The sequence below is a fragment of the Lepisma saccharinum genome, chromosome 3 (genome assembly GCF_977018435.1).
Source record: "Lepisma saccharinum chromosome 3, izLepSacc3.1, whole genome shotgun sequence".
Lineage (NCBI taxonomy): Eukaryota > Metazoa > Arthropoda > Insecta > Zygentoma > Lepismatidae > Lepisma > Lepisma saccharinum.
The window spans coordinates 74,392,980-74,411,490 of record NC_139231.1 but is presented as its reverse complement, the minus strand read 5'-3'; the positions used below and the strand labels follow the sequence as shown (position 1 = coordinate 74,411,490).

General features: G+C 38.0%; 1 protein-coding gene across 2 annotated transcripts in view; it reads right to left on the bottom strand.

The window, feature by feature from the left end:
• Sras (Ras converting CAAX endopeptidase Sras) overlaps positions 1-18,511 on the bottom strand; it is a 57,941-nt gene that overhangs the window by 5,452 nt on the left and 33,978 nt on the right. For both annotated transcript variants that reach the window (XM_083118808.1, XM_083118809.1), the window contains 2 exons: positions 8,424-8,492; positions 3,350-3,412 (listed from right to left, as the gene is read on the bottom strand). In XM_083118808.1, coding sequence (XP_082974934.1) covers positions 3,350-3,412; positions 8,424-8,492 — 132 coding nt within the window. The remainder of the gene's footprint in view (positions 1-3,349; positions 3,413-8,423; positions 8,493-18,511) is intronic.

Sequence of the window (18,511 nt, the reverse complement as noted above, 5' to 3'; positions counted from 1 at the left end):
TGCAATTTCGTTGCACAAATAAAGCAAATTATGTGTTTTGTATAATTTCCAGGATATTTAGACTCCACAAAGTGTCATGTGGCATTCTTGCGAAGCCCACAAAATTTGCAGCTCCAGAAAAGTATTGGGAAATATTGGTGATTAAATTTCAAATGATAATATGCATCAATATAGGCTCAACACTAATTTTCCATTACTTAAGAATTCAGCACAATCTGACTTATGTTGAACATATAATATGAACACAAAAATTCATTCTAGCAATTAATAGTATTGGCATAAAATAACATAGCATAAATAGACCTTAAACTTATAAGGGTCAGTCCCCTTGTATATCTCAACATGTAGATGCCGCGGCTCCATGAAATTCCTGCCACTGGAAGGGGGTTCCGTTGTCACCAGGTAGGAATTTCATTTACCAGTGGCAGGAATTTCATTTAGTCACGGCATATACACGTCAAGATATATGAGGTGGCCTGTTTTCCACCGACTGACCCTTGTAATTCACAGCCTTAATTTGAAATTTCGCAACTAAGTATGAATCTAAAAATGTGACCAAATCATATAATAATGACAACTCAAAAGATTTCTGTATCGGGTCTTCATGCACATTAATTTAGAGGTTGTATTCACAGCCAAAGCCCCAGGTTTGAAGCACAATTTTCACATATTTTCAGTAAGTTACAAATCCTCTGTGTGGCCATAAAGTCATTTGGTAGATCTAGTCCACTTGAATTATCTTCAATATTCATTGGAACTGGAAGTCAGTGGAAATGGTGTACAGATCCCTAGTTGTATTACTACCAAATCCTTCAGAAATAATATGCATTTTTTTCATTCAAATATAATTACCAGTGGACATGACATCAATGCAGGCAGTGATCTACATCATATTTTGACTTCTCATTCAAACGTGCCATGTGATTTTTCTGCATCCATTTTACCACCCAACTTCTAGACAAAGATGGTGCAAAACAATATCTTACTTTTAAGGCTCAGCTGATATCACTTTGAACCGATACTATCACAAATATTTGCCTACGATTCTGATGTTTGAACATTGCAACGATCTAAATTAGGGCTGAGCCAATACCGGTACTCTTACAGATTCCCACCGATACAGATACTTGAAAATTGCAATAATTAAATTTTGTTCAAAATATTGATCATATTGGTATGTAAATTCTTCTCCAATTATATGCATCAATTTACCAAGAAATTTAGTTTATAATATTCAAGAATTACATCAGAATATTAAAATATATATTATGTAATCACAAAATATAGTTTTTCAAACAAAATTAGTGAAAAATAAAAATAAAAGTTTGAATTTTGCATAACTTCTAGGATAATTAGACTCCGCAAAAGTGTCGCGCGGCATGTTTGCGGACCGCATGAATGACCCAAAATGCCAGATAAGTATTGGTATCTGAATTCGAACCGATACCGATGCATCGGTATTGGATCAGCCCTAATCTAAAGCTGTTCGCAACATTTGCAAGGTATGAATGAATATATTCAACTTCATAACTCATTGATAGATAGTACCATTGCCACTCTACAAGCACTCACATATTCTATGTTATTTCCATTTTCATTTTACTGTCTGAGAAGCAGCTGTGTGGAGTGTGAGTTTTTATAGCTCTTGAAATTGGAACAGTATACACAACATGTTTGAATTTCTCTCTACTGAAGGTCTTGCTGCATAGTCTATTCAATTCTATTCTATCAATTATACCAAAAGCTTAACTGGCACATAGAAGAGCAGTGGCATCCATTTATGATTGCAGCACATTGGCGATGATGACTACATGGATATGAGCAATGTATATGTCCCTGCAGGAAGAAGAAGAAGAAGAAAAAATAATAATAGATATAGGTGGGTTTCATGTGATGTCAGGATGTGCACAGCCAATTTTATTTGTCATCTGCAAGAAAATATCAAATACATAGCGTTTCTTACAACTGCACCAACTGAATGTTTGTTTTAGATCACGAATATCTGTGTTAGAATCTCCCATGCACTCGCTTGAATTTTGTATGCTTACAAGAACTGGCCTCAATCATGGCTGCTTAAAGCCACAATTCAACAGTTTGTAACGTAGGTGAAACACACCCATATGTAATGAGAAACAAAGCAGATGCACAAACAAGAGATCATTACATGACTCCATTTCAAAATCTACAACTACTCATCCTCTTCAAACAACTGCTTCTCACACAAACACACACATTACATTGATGAAGTGAGTGGTTGTGCATTTGTGCTACTATCTACACCGAGTTGAATAGTTGGATGCATTACATTTAATTCATCCCTTGTATAAATGTTACTAGGAGTAATCCATTGTAAGTAAACTATATTATAACTGTGTATCAATCTACAAGCTGTCTTAGCAGACGTTCTTTAAAATATGCATAGATCTAAAATAGGGATGAGTTGAAACCAACCAATATCTATTTTTCTGGAGTCTATGTGTCTAGCAGAGTCCACAAAAATGGGTCTAAATATCCTTGAAATTACAAATTTTGTATGGTATCAATATTGGCGGATTGGTAAGAATATTGGTTCAAAGTGGTATCTGCTTGGATTTAATTTAAAATGGGATAATCAGAACAATAAAGTATATAAAGTCCACTTTCTTTGCACACAATATTGGTATGAAATCAAATAAATGACACATTTTGCTTAATTTCCAGGATATTTACACTGCATAAAAGAGTCATGTGGTTTTTTGGTGAAATCTGCACGACATACATACTCTGATATGGGTTAGTCACGCTTTAAAGTTGTTGTCTTACTAATTGCGTGTTCTGTATTTCATTTAGTTACTGGCTATTTATGTTCAGGTTCTATTCAGCATGTAGTATAAGATGATATTTTAGTGAATAATCAACATTCACAACTAATATTCAGTTAATTAACTAGAACATAATGATGCATTATTTTTTAAGTCATTAAAATTTGAACACACAAGAGATTGTAGATACTGTGAAAAATACGATTCAAGCAGAATTCAAACCTAGAAATTAGGCACCACATGCCAGGGTACAATTATCTCCTCCTGTAGCAGCCTTGTTTTATTATAAGTGTGTTCCTATCATTTAGCAGATTTTTCATTTTAACATCTGTATCAATACTAGATATGTAGGCAACTGATAGGTACAGGGTAATATAGAGAGGGACAAGCTTTGATGAAAGAGGTACAATTAAATGGACAGAATGTTACTCAGTGTTTTCTGTATTTTTATGTAAGTAACAATTCCTACACACATCAAAGTAGTACCTGGTGTGAAACAGTACTTATATTAAATATATAATTAATTTTAAATCAAGCAATCAACTTACCTGTTTTTGCAAACAGAAAGGCAGAATATGCTCCAAACAGAGTTGTATACAAAAACTGAAAGCCTATAAAGAAACAATTTTATTGTCATTTTTAATTTGTTTATGGAAACATGGTTGCAATTTTATTTTTTTACAGAATTGAATGAATGTTTTCAAGTGATTTATCTATCTTTACAAGACAAATTTGCATTCCATAGATGTACAAGACTAATGCAATTACAGACTGTTGTCAGTTTTACCACTTGATATGCTAAAATATATATAATTAACTCATTTTCATGATCTGTATTGACTAAAGTACACAAAAAAACTATTTTTTTCTACAATTACTTGAACAAAGTTTTTTCGGAATAACTGTTAAACTAATGAATTTACATTTTATAAAAATAAGTTAATATTACACAAGTTATCACAAGCCCCTTATACTGGTTCATTAGCATCACTAACATTTTTTACTTCAATACAATAAGACAAGCCTAAAAGTTGTATGTAGTAATGTTTCAGCTTATTTATGAAGTTTTCATCAGGCTAAGATTAGTATGTTAAAGTTAATTGCAACTTAAGCATCGTTAACATGTGTAAGTTATATGTTGCTATATTATTACTTATCCCAGTACAATATCCAAATTGTATGCGAGAATAGGAAAGTATTTAAGAATAACTAAAACATACTGTGGTAGGTTCATTCACTTAGAACATTGTATATTCAGTATGAAAATGCTGGGGGAGAGCATGAGTATGACAACACCCCCTGGCCTGAACATGGCTACTCAGTAACTTTTCAATCCAAACCTTCACCGCCAACCAACTTCTATCCCCACCCTTCACACACACACAAACAGCAATTTAGTGCAGAATTCTGACATTTTGTTACACAAATATCTGAATACACAGATTCCTTTCCAAGGCAAAATCCACTGCAGTCACCTAATATAATACATTGATTACGGAATTAATGAACCATCAATGTTCTTGAAGGAACGTTTGCAATTTTATATCAGATCATTAAATTGGTTACAGTAAATTGCATACCAGTACGTTTCAGTATCTGCAAAAATTTCATATAGGTCCAAACCCTAACTTGAAATGTCCTTTGTATAGATTAGCAAATATCAAAACACAATCCTTTCCTTAAATATTGCAGTGAAGGTAAGGAAAATATGAATAGTTGCAGAATTGTTATTTTTATCAACTATCACAACTACCACAGATTAGCAAATAATTGCTTGAGTTCGTTCATGTTTTAAGTCCACTTTATGCACAGTGAGGCTAATCGGGACTGGACCTACAGTTTAAAATGGGAACCGAACCACATTGTGCCTCCACCGGGTATCAAACCTGGGACCCCTTGATTACAAGGCGACGACGCTACCACTGCGCCATCGGGGAGGCCAGCAAATAATTGCAATTGAACAAATTACATTAACAACATAAAGTAATGAAAACAGAAAACAAGCTGTAATGTAAGTGATATGCACATACAACATTAAATATTACACTACTTCAATCATCTCACTGGTCTACAATGAAAAATCAACAGAAAAAATAATAGGTGCTGTAGGCTAGGTTGGACCCCCTGATTCCAAATATATGCTTAGTTTTCCCCCAGAACGTATAGTTATCGAGATTAGACAGGGTTATGAAATTCACTGGGTGTAAGGTCTAGAGATGTGCCAATCAGCTGATTTGCTAGCTGCAGCCACCATGGGGCAGCTATCTGATCAAATAGCTGAATTCAGCACCTTGAATTTCCCACTTGCTTTGCAATAAACAGAACAAAAATACTTGGCTGAGCCTTACTGCTGTGATACACTTTCACTAACTACAGGGTGAGGCAAAAGTCTGGCACAACCCTTTTAAATTGAAAACGACTTGACGGAGGGTGATCAAATTTCGGATATGGGTAATTGAGGTAGGGCTAGTGTGTATCATGGTGGCCATCTTGGAATTACATCCAGATTTTCAAATGGGAAGGAGGTCATGTAGCATATCATATTACATGTGCATTTTCTCAGAAATAAGAATATGCAGTTATTTTCCCAACTTTATTTGGTGAGGATATCTTCACAGTTGAAGTTTACATTTGGCATAATGTAATAGGTTGGTATTTATTTGTTCCAGGTGATCTAACATGGCTCTAACCCTCCAAGAATGGATTGAAATTGTTGTTATAAGTGGGGAGCGCAGTGCCAGGGTCATTGCAGAAGATTTCAATGCCCGGCATCCACATACCACAGTGTTGTGTGTAATGCAGAAGTTTAAGGAGACGGGATCTGTGTGTGTGACAGAGAATGTAGTGGACGGCCAAGAACAGCTATCGACGAAGAAACAGCAATGACAATCGTGGCATCATTGGTCAAGAGCCCAAAACGCAGTACCTGGATTTTGGCTTCAGTGTCAGGAGTCAGTCAGAGATCCATACTCCGTGTGTTGCATACTAACAAGTGGCATCCCTACAAAATTCAAATGCAGCAGTTCTTAACTGAGGATGACCCAGACAGGCGGTTACAGTTTGCAGACTGGACTTTGGCTCGTTGCAACGAGGATCCCCAGTTCCCGAAAAACTGTTCTGTTTAGCGATGAGGCCATATTCTTCGTAAACGGTGAGGTAAATAAGCAGAATCATCGTTATTGGTCATATATCAACCCATCGTGGACAGATCCTCGTAAAAGGCAATGATGTGGTGTGGGATATTGAACACCTGGACATTCTCCAGGAAGATGTGTTCCCCTCACTGATGTACCCAGGCAGTAAATTAGCAGCCTTTTTCCAGCATGACGTTGTGCCTCCGCACTACACGTTATGTGTCTGACAGTGGTTGGATGAACAGCTCCCGGGTCACTGGATTGGTCGAAGAGGGCCCACTGAGTGGCCACCCTGTTCTTTGGACCTTACGCCCCTTGACTTTTACCTTTAGGGTCATCTTAAAGCCATAGTTTGTCAAGAGAAAATCACTGATCTCCGACATCTCCAGCACCGGATCCACCAAGAATGTGACTCTGTCGAGCCTGCAGTGTTTTTGCATGTCCATGAGGACTGGCTGAAATGTCTTATGCCGTGTGTAGCACAGAACGAGCAACACATAGAGCACATCTTGTAGGATGCCAAATGTGAACTTCAACTGTGAAAATATCCTCACCAAACAAAGTTAGGGAAGAATAACTGTACATTCTTATTTCTGAGAAAACACACATGTAAAATGATATGCTACATGACCCCCTACCCATTTGAAAATCTGGATGTAATTCCAGATGGCCACCATGATACATACTAGCCCCATCTGGTGTGCCCCCACCCCAATTACCCATATCCAAAATTTGATCGCCCTCAGTCATGTCGTTTTCAAATTAAAAGGGTGGGGCTGGACTTTTGCCTCACCCTGTACAGTTGCAACTGTCTCACACAGTTTGAGATGCAGGTCCAGTGCACTATTAAACTGGAAAAAATATCCAGCAGCTGAGTTAGTTTTTCAGCTTATACCAGCTGTCTTGTCAACTTATTGAATCTGTTAAGAATCTGTTTCATCCTGATGAGGCTGAATACGACCTGTAAAGTACATCAGCATTTGCTGCAGTGCGCGAGAAGATGGTTGTGGTTTCAGGATGTCTTTGTTCTTTGTTTGTTATACTGTTCCCTTGAAAGAATAAGCTTACAATAATGTATCCAGATTTGCCATCTGCAAGAAGACCAGTCGCACACGACAAATCTTTTCACATCCCAGAGCCTCCGGAGAGAGAACAAATAATGACCTCATTAGAGACCTTTCATTGTCGAAATAGAAAGCAGAACTCCTTGCTTCAAGACTAGAAGAAAGAAAAAAATGATTCATGTTAGGAGGAATAAAAAACGTGGCTACTAAAATTATTTCCGCGAAACTTTCTAGTAGATGATCTATTAATTTTGGTGGCCTCTGCCACCATCCATCTGGGAACTCGATGTTTCACTGTTGGGTAGACTTCTGGTTCCTGTTTCTTCCTCGTTTGCCGCTAGGGACACTGGTGTAGCCATTTTGTCTGTTGCATGTGATGGTTTGAGTTGTTGCAATGGCGGGAGCCAAACATGATGTGACTGACCACTGTTGATATTCAGCTCGTGCTGAAAGTGCATAATTGTGTGCGTCTCCTTTAGCATATGACACCCGAGTCTGCCACTATTGAATACAGAATCATGAGTTGATCCCAAGAAGGTATATCTTCCTCCTCTGCACTTGGGTTAGTAAAGTCTTGGCGATGGCAATGGCAAAACAAACTTTGAGGCGTTCCAATACCTTACTGCTAAATTTCCGAACATAAGCACAGCTAAATTTAAAAAAGGCATTTTCGTGTGACGTCAAATCCAAGACATTCTAAAAGATGGGGTGTTTATGTAAACCCAAACTGTTGAACAAGAAGCTTTGGGAAGTTTTCAGTGGGTTTCTGAAAATTTTCCAGGTAAAACCAAGTCTCTGGATTTCATCAATGGTGTACATAAACTTTTGTGTCCATGCAAGGAAATGAGATGTCCGATGTCACTTGAACTAAACTTCGTGCACTCCCATTTGCATTTCTTCCCTAAAAACCTTGATGTGAGTGACGAAAATGGGGAGCGTATTCACCAGGACATTGAGACAAGAGAACAGTACTACCAAGGTTTCTATGGTGACAGACTACTGCTGGTTGTTGTACTGTGATGATCATGATGCAGTATACAACAGACATGGACATTCATCACATTTTTGAATAATATTTATTTATGTTGCTGTATGTCAGACTAAGAACAATTCTCATTCTAATAAAGAGGGTTATTATGAAAAAATGGTGGGTGGCAGCACAAATCTAGATGTAAATTCATGATCAGCATTAAAAACTGATCTAGAAAAGTATGGTTTTATTTCTGATGATTAAAAAAAGTTTCTTTTGGTAGACCAGTGTAATTAGTTCACATATTTTACAAATTTACATTGATTCCTTTACTTAAAAACTGATCCTGTGACACTAACTATCATGGATTTGGATTATAATACATATTTTTCAACAAGATATTTTCAACAAAGAAAATTATTTCCACTTGAATTTATCTCCTAGTTCTACTTACATGATATCATTAATGCTTTCTTGAAATCCAATCCTGTTCTTAGCCTTTCAAACATGTGATGAAAGTGGGCTGAAAATAAATGAGAGTTCAGAAATGAAACACCAGAAAAAGAAAACTGCACTTTAACAACAAACTTTCAGTGTATGTGCAGAGGACACAAGCTGAAAATTTTTCTTAGCAATGTTTTACACACTGATGTGCCCTTTCAACACTATGAGCTCAAGAAAAATGCATTTTCTATCCTGTGTGCATGAAACTACACAGCTTAGATCCATGACAGTCACTAGCATATCTTGGAAAGATGACTGACCATGGCGTTCAAACATACAAGCTTATTCTTACAATGAGGAAGATAGATGACCTGTCCTTACTTGTATTTGCCTATACTGTAAATGATTTTCAAACACAATTTTAATTAATCTTCCTGATAAAGATCTTTCTTTAGTGGCAGAAGAGATGCAATGATTTTTTATATACAGGGTGTCCCAGAAATAGGTGGCATAACTTCAGGAGCATGTTCCTTACATGTAAACAATGAAAAAAGTTTATATGAACATAGGTCCGGAAATGTTTGGTTTCCGAGTTATAGGCTGTCACAACACGTGCTCACTGGAATTTGTCTATAGATTGCTGCAGTTATTCTTTTTGAGATCTTTTTCTCGTTGGTCCTGCCTCCACAGATGATTAGAAGATTCTGACCCCCATAACAACCATTCTCCCCATTCAGTGTGACTATGCCTGTCACGCTTGTTCCTTTCCACTGGATCCTTCATGCACCCATTTCGGATTTTTGTTACGTGTTTATTTCATTTTGCAATAATAATTTCGGCACTTTTTCTTACGAGTTATTATTTTTGTTTTTTGTTTACAACGAAGTTTGTTTTAAGTCTAAATGCATAAGGACATACAGTTTAGAGTGGGATTTGAATGCAAATATGAGCTCCTGTCGTGAATCGAACCAGGGCTCATTTCATTAAGTTTTCTTTCCACGTTTATTCAATATCAGTTTCTTCCTTCAGCCTATTTATGAATCTCGAAGATTTCTTTTTCAGTTTTTTATTTGCATTGTTCGAGCTTAATTTTGTTTGCTGTTATTCCTTTCTCTGTTAATCTGGTTATTCAAGTACTTTTATACTTCTTTCTTTTCACGATTTTCCCTTCACACTCATTGCAGATTTTGGTATTGCACTACCATTTTTCGGTAATTTATTCCTCTTGTGTATAATTCCTCATTACTTTTAACGTACCCTTAGAGTCACAGAAACTTGTTTAGCAAATGTTCGCTGCATAAATATTATGGTATGGTGGTGTAAAATTGATGCCAGCAACTTAGCTTTTCCTTGTGATAAGGGTTTTGAAAGTGCAAAGGTCACATGTATTAACCATGCTGGGATGGGTGTCAAAACCCTCCCGGACGGAATATGCTTGAAACGAGAAGTTGGTGCGGTGCACCATTTAACCGTACTCTTCGATCAGCAGGTGAGGTGAGCATGGCCACCTGCGAGCGAGGGGGAGGTGGCGAGCAATACTCCCACAGCAAGTTGCTGTAAATGATTTAATCATCTGTGGTGTGTGAAACCAGTTCTTGGTGCTCCTCTACTTTTCCAATACATTTCTGCCAGCCTTTTTAGCGAAGCGAGGCCATATGTTCCAGATTCGAACTCCGGCCAGCCCGTCACAATTTTATATATTGATAATTCATCTGCATTATCGAGATTTAACACAAGAGGCAGAACAGTAATGTAAAATAACAGAAATGGACATTGATGCATTTGTGCCTGCTGTTAGCGTAACGGCGAAGTTAACTTTTTAGAAATGAGGAGATAGGTAGCCATCACGCTCAAATACACTTATGCCTTGGTAAAAAAAAAAATCCAACTTATCCTTGGTCTCTTACTACATTTGGAATACAGCCAAGAGTGATGTAAAGCATTGCAATTACATTGTGAATGTTTCACATCTCATAGTCTTTCGTCTTCTCGTAACGGGGGGCTAGGGATTCATCCATTACAAATATCTAGGAAAGGATTTAGCAGAAATTCGTGGTATCCTTATCACATGCTGCGTAGCCAGGGTTCTTGGGTCCTAGTGTCTGATAAATTGTGAGATTTTCTTTCTTGTTGTTTCGTCAACCTTCATCAATTTCCCTGAAGCATCATTCATCCTCTGATGCCATTGGCTATATGTAGAAATTGACATAAAATGAGTAAAATTCGAGAAGAAAACACGAACATCTACTTTTCCCATAGCTTGCCAAACATGCACATTTCCGTATCTTACGCTTTCCGTATCATTATTCTTGGCAGGCAATGGAAATGCAGCAACTCTCACAACTAACATAAACTACTTGTTACTCAGGCATGATAGTTCTCATGGGCAAAGTGGAATTTTTGTGTACTGGCACATGGTAGCACAATAACTATCTTCTGGCCTCCTAGATTTAAATCCCTACTTTTTATTCCAGTTGAGTGATTCACTCACAATTTCACCATTGAAGGTTTGAGTTGTATTTGGGTAATATATTTGATGCACCAGGAAAAAATAAATCCCAAAGGTCCACACTGAACAGAAAATTATGTGCTTTTTCTCTCTCTCCCAACTCCGTCTCTATATCTCACCCCACATCCCCACTATTTAGGTAAACTATATTTAGAAACATATTTACCGAAGAATATCCACATTGAAATTAATATTCCCCAATTGTTTTCATATAGGGCATTTCTATTGCTCCGAACGAATTATCTCTGTGAGAGGACTATGGCATCCCCGATGGCGCAGTGGTAGCGTTGCCTTGTAATCAATGGGTCCCGGGTTGAAAGTCTCCCATCTTAACCCAAGTGAAAACATTTGGGCATTGATGGTGAGAGAGTGGGAACCTAGACAGCTGAGAACAAAGGAAGCTCTACTAGCTCACGTGTTTGATGTTTGGGAGAGTTTCAGGAGAAGACTAAAAATTTGCATGCGGCTTGTGGAATCTTTGTCTCGTCGACTCGATGCAGTGCTTGAATCCAATGGCTGGTGGACACAGTATTGAAAAGTAGGATGGTTTAACCAATGCCCTTTGCTACATCCCTGAACAAAACTAATTACACATATCTCCATATGCAACTTATCTTTCCAACTCTTTCTTATTTTGTATCAATATTAACTATGAATCAAGCAGCAAATATATTGATACACAATTTTTTCATGGTTACTTTTTAACACACACCTGCTCATTATATTCTATAATATTAATATTCACATTATTGACAGACTTGATTCAAATCATTATTTCTGTTATTTTTATCTAAATCACATATACTTCATGACATTTAAATGTGCAGCACACAAACACCCATTCCTGATATTTTACTTTTAGTTACATTACACCTCCCACATTGTCACAGTTGTAAATCAGGGGTGCCTGGGTGGGGGGGGGGAGGGGGGTGGACTGTGATGGAAATTTGATTGAGTAAAAAGAGCATAAGATGAATTAAGTGTTCACACCCAGCCTAAAATCAAAGAAAATGTACACCCCCCCCCCCAGACCAAGGGCGCTACAAAAAAAAACAACAGAAAAATCAATTATTGATCACCATCACAGAGAAGAGAACAGTGAACCTAAGTGACTGGCTAATCACGACACAAAAGGCGAAATATTAGCCAAGATTCGAAGCTAAGATTCCTTTTTTTCTTCAACTGCCTTTGCCAAATGTCGAAGAAAAGCAACATAAAAGTATGAATATAACAGCGTGTGTTTAATCGAGGATGTGAACCTGTGAGCTTGTATTTGTAGCGCATTGTGTAGACACTCTGCCAGAGTGCTTAGCGAAAATACATTTACAAAATACAGGCCAATTTTAATTTATTGCAAATTATCGTGTCTGCTTAATGAAGTAGTTTACGTGAAGGTTTCATTTTCGAAAAAGCAGTATGGAGTTTGAAACACTACGGTTATAGTGTTGGAAACACTGCACTTCTCGGGAACTGCTCTTCCAGGCGAAACTAGCTAATACAAAATTCTGGGTTGCATAACAGTAAGGATGAGCAATTCTTAATTTTGTGGGTGTACATGTTGAGTGGGCATTGTTGAGACCATGTACACCAATCAGCGAGTAGATATGCACTTCATTTATGGTTTGGCAGATGGCAATGCTGTAGAGGCCCGTCATTTGTACCACAAAAGGTACCCACACCAAAGATGCCCAGATAGAAAAACATTTGTGAGTATCCATCGCTGCCTGTGTGAATTTGGCAATTTTGCACCTCATATTGTTGAAAGAGGATGACCTCGATCTATAATTCCTGTGCAAGAAGAGGAGATTCTCGATATTGTGACTGCAACTCCTGAAATCTGCACACAAAGGTTAGCAATGCAAGTGGATATTTCTTGTTCCACTATCTGGAGAGTATTGCGAGAACAACAGTTGTATCCCTACCATCTGCAACGTGTACAGCCATTATCACCAGCAGATTACCTTGCGTGTGTCGTGTTCTGCCAATGGCTCTTGCAGCAATGTGCTACAACTTCTAACTTTTCTGCCTTAGTGATCTTTACAGATGAAGCCCAGTTCACACAAGATGGAATTGTGAACTTCCACAATCAGCATGTATGGGCTGAGGATAATCCACATGCATGTATTCCATCACATCACCAAGTGCGGTTCTTGCTAAACATCTGGGCCTGCATTTTTATTGACATGCTATTCGAACCCCATGTACTTGCCTATAGACTAACGGGACCGGTGTACAGACGATTTCTGGCAAGCAACCAGCCTGCTATCTTGGAAGATGTTCGACCGAACATACGTCAACGAACGCGCTACCTGCATGATGGTGCTCCCTCACACTTTAGTCTTGTTGCCCGTAGGTACCTGAATCGAAGGTACCCTGGTCGGTGGATCGATAGATGTGGACCAATTGCTTGGCCTCTATGCTCACCTGATTTAAATCCCTTGGATATCTACTTGTGGGGCCATTTGAAATCACTGGTGTATTCATCTGCACTGGCAGAGGTGAATACTCTCCACAATTGCATTGTAGCAGGTTGTGAGACAACACGGAACATGCCAGGCATTTGGGAGCATACTCGAGTGACCATGCAACATCGATGTGAGGCCTGTATTGAGGCCGGGGGTGGTCATTTTGAACATCTCCTCTAGGGTACTGTGAAGAACTAAGTGCCATAGACCAAATGTGTAAGACAGGCAAATTCCAGTGCACGTGTTGTGACAGCCTATAACTCTGAAACCAAATATTTCCGGACATATGTTCATATAAACTTTCTTCATTGTTTACATGTAAGGAACACGCTCCTGAATTTATGACAACTATTTCTGGAACACCCTGTATATAGGTTACAATGATCTTCTCTCTAACATCAATGCATTTTGTCACAGTCATTATTGACATTTAAGAATTGTTATTTTTACACAAAAATACAACCAACTTCAAGATTCCTTGGCAGTTTTTAGTGGTTTTACATCAAACTCACTTGGCTTCAACACATTTTCCCTTTAGTGAAAAAAAAATATATAATGCTTGTCAACCAGTGTAACCAGTAACTTTACTGTTAAACTAATTTGTCACCTCCCATTTAACTTCATTCAAACCATGCCCAAAATAAGAAATAAATCACAGGGTGTAAGGGGTGAACCTTTATAAAGACACCCAAATGTCAACCTATCTTCCACGTAGTACACCCTGGACTATATTTTGCAGACCAACGAGGCTCTGGCATCTGGACTCATAGCATGGCATTAATTTCATCATGCCACAATTCATCCTCATCTTTGCGACTATCCAAAAGTGGCAGCAAAGTGAAGTAAAATAAAACCAATCTATCAAATTAAATAAATCACATGGAGTGACATAATGACAGAAACGTGTGCAAAAACAGCAGCAGTCACAGCAAATCATATGTCATACTTGTTCACAACTACGAACTTAAAACGCTGACAGAGTATACTTCGTAATAACTTACAGATAAAACATAACACCATCATAAAATATTTTAAAAACACAAGCTGAAAAAATAGGGTAGAGTCGATACGATACATATCAGTGGTCTCAGTATCAGAAAGTATTAGTTGGAATTTAACCACAGATACTATTCCAGAGTTCATAAAAATGCAGTGTTGCACTTTCAGTCTAATTATCCTGGATAATGCAAAATGCATAATGTTCATAATTTTTACCATGTTGTGGGAAGAGGTGAACTTTATGATTTAACAAGTATCTCATGGACAATTATGAATATTTTAAAGCAATGGAAAATATATATATTAAAATTTATAAGTATTCTGAACTACTATCAACTTATAATTTCCAAACATTGGTAAAGGTGGGAATGTGTAAGTATACTGACAGTGGTATTGGTTCAGCCTTAGCTGACCATGTGAAAGAACAATTGCTAGCAGTTTTTCAACATTCAACAGAAGTGTAAGAATGTGATGCAATGTCACACATTTCTGAGAAGAAATGAATTGTAAATGAATCTGTATTTTGTCATTTAGTGCTGCTTTTCTGCCATTTTTGGTTAATTGCGACATGCCTAGGCTGCGATTTGAACCTGGGAACTTCAGTGGCGAGAACAAAATGCAACCACTTAACTTGGTCAGCTACAGAGCCGGCTAAAATGTAAAAGTAAACTAAAACCTATATTACTACTGTGCATAACTCAATATTATGTTTTTAAAGCTACCCAAAGACTTGACATGTAAATGATTGTACAATTTTAAGAAAGTGTCTATGTTTTACATTTATAATTATTTGATGTAACTATGGGTATATATTTTCAACAGGGATAGCAAGAGTAATCAGTAATGTATCAGCTGAAATGGCCTGTAGATGTATTGGATCGATCCAGTACAAAATTCTGTCACTGTATCATTTCTTTATTAATATAAAGGTCTAATTCCTATTTGCAGGTCACTAGAAGAGTTTTGAGATGTGCACCACAACAATGTAACTTGATGATCAATTTCCTGGAAGGTATTTCAGTCGAATTTCTCATTGTCCAGACCTGGCAGATTTTCACATTCTTAATGGTGAAGGGAGACTTCATGGACAGTGATTTCCTGTTCCAACCCTTCAAGAACATTGGATGGAACTCAGTAGCAAGAGTACTTGCATGATTGGTTTAGGTCTCTAAAACTGTAATGGTTGGAATAAAGATATGATGAGAATCTCAACATTTTCCTAGCGTAGTGAATCTCGTACCCCATTTTCTTAAGGGGATGAGGGACAATTTCGCACCAGTTGTGCATTTATTACAATATCGTCCAAATGGGAAGTGCTACTGAGGATAAAAGCTGGCATTCAATAGAGTATGAATTTCTCCACATGTTGCAGTTAAAGCATTTTCTAAAGTTGATTATTAAGCTAGATACGATGTTTAAAAAATATGATGAATAAGAATTTTCAGAAACCCATGTATTCCTTATGGGGGAATCAACTTCAACTTAAAGTTACGGCTAATCAAATCGAAGTTTCGACACTTCCGTCCGTTAAATACTACTTCAGTCTGTAATTTTAACGTTGATATATTTTTCTATGCCATCAGAAGTTTGATATTCCCAACAAAAGAAATAAATAATACTTCCATAAGAGCAATGTGTTTCTCCCTGCCTCCTACGGCCATCCTGGCAGTGTTGCCAAACCTGATGCACATAAAAGAGCTAAATTTCACCATAAATGGAATAAAAACTTTCAAGGAGCTACATTTACGAAACTGGATAAAGTGCCTGCTGGGGAAATTTTAGGTGTTAAATGAGTGGGGGTGTGGGTGAGGGGGAGCTGTTATTACCGTTAGCTTTAAAGTGATGGCGATTTATTCTTAGTTTTCACCGTCTAGATCCAGTGGCATCACCCATCTCAATAATCAAGCGATGGTCGTATGAAATCGAAAATAAAGTATTCCCGGATAACAATATTACGTCCCCTTCACGTCAGCCAAGGCGCTAAAAAGAAAAAGTAGCTGGGATGTAAACTGGGGTGGGGCGACGCAGCCAATATAACAATATCACGTCACACGCAAAATATATACTTATGACAGAAGTTGTCTATGTAAGCCGGAGGCAATAATGGCATCATAGTGGGCTAGGGGGCAGGTGCCATAGTTCACAGCTGCCAAACGAGTGCACGAAAGAGCCAGATCTGGCTCCAAAAGAGCGAAGCTGGCAACAGTGATCGGCAGCTGGTGAAGAGAGGACCACCTAGGGGAAATTGTCCCTCTCCCCCATAAACTCCAAAATTTAAGTCTCTTCCGCCCAAGGGAATCTCACTGTAGTCACCCGGTTATCAATAAATTTAAAGTGGTACTTTATCAGAACAGCAGAAATTTTAAATTAATATTAGTTAATAAATAAAAAATAAATAATTAAAAAAAATATTCATAATTGGGAAATGAGACATGCGGTAGTAGATAAATAGAGAAAAATAGTACTCACTTTTTCTGTGAGTGGAAACAGCTCAACATCAATGACTGCTGGTGTCTAAAGTCTGACAAAACCAGTTTGTAATTATGCACAAAGGCGATTATGCAAAAAAGTGAGACAAACTAAACTGTGACTTGTACAGTATCATCACAAAGGACCCTACATACAATAGTATAGTGGAAAATACAGTGAAATCCAGTGTTAACTCAGAGAACAAGACCATAAATTCCTTCTCAACTCCCGCCCTTCACCTGCCACTGCTTATTGCATTTCCAAGACACACAAACCCAGAGTTCCCATGCACCTTATAATAGCTGGCTTCAACCACCCCTACAGTGCACCAAACAAACTGCCTTAAAAACAAAATATCCCAGTTCAACCACAAACTAACATATGTGTTTCGCAACAGTACCGATGCTAAAAATCTGGTGACGTCAATAGTACAAGCTGACAGTGCGAAATTAGCTAGCATTGACACAGTGGACATGTACAACTCAATCCCCATAGACCTAGCTCCACATTCAGTTGAAAGATGGCTGACAATAAACAGAATTCATGCACTAGAGGTAAATGAGACAACCAAGCTGCCGCAGTTTTGCTTAAAACACAATTGTTTTCAATTTGAGAATAACTTCTACAAACAATCCGAGGGCCTTGCCATGGTCAATCCACTATCAGCTCCTTTAGCCAACTTAGTCATGCACTTGGCTGATAAAGAGATATTCCACAGTCCAGAACTGCAATACATAAGTTATGGAAGGTACACGGACGACACAATAGTCATATACAAAAAAGCAGAAGAGCTCAATTTCCTAGTGAAAAAACTAAACAGCATCCACCCCAGGCTCAACTTCACCGTAGAACAAGAGAAACATAGCAAGATCAACTTTCTGGACATCACCATCAGCCGCACCTCAACAAATTCATAACCAGTCTACAGGAAACCAGTACATATACGCTCTTTCCAGCCCTCTGAAACATGGCTACACAGAAACCCAGCTTTCCACTTGGTGCAGTAAAGCAGAAATACAGGACAGGCACCCAACCCAGCCACAATCAACTTCCAACGGCAAGTATAAGAGGTTTGCCTACCCCTACCATCTCACCACATCCAACAGCATATCCAAAGCCTTTCTCCCCTATGACATCAAAGTAGTGCACAAATCCAATGCCAAAATAGCTGATAAACTAATGATACTTCCTCTTCCCCCTTGATAACCCAGGTTTATATGACACAGAGTGTGGATGCAAGACACATTACATCGACAGGTCCATAAGATCTGTCAATGAAAGAATCAAACAACACCTAACAGATGAAAAAAAGCCCAACCCACTACTGATCTTGCTACACACACCAAATACAAAAGCCATAAAATCCAAAAGGTACAAGTCAAGCACACAGCCCACACACTCGTAGCTAATCAATAGCAGACAGGCACACCACACTTGGATTCCGCTACTATAACAGTTAATGCCGGGCAATAGCAAATGACATGGATGCACATCGACAGTTGACAACAGTGCAATAAGTTCCAACAAGGATGGTGGCAGTGGCCACTGAAATTAATAGAACTAAGAAAAAAAAAGTTTTGTGAAAAAGTGAGTACTACTCTCTCTGTATTAAAAAAAATATATTACGGCTAAGCTGATACAGAAGCATCACTATCG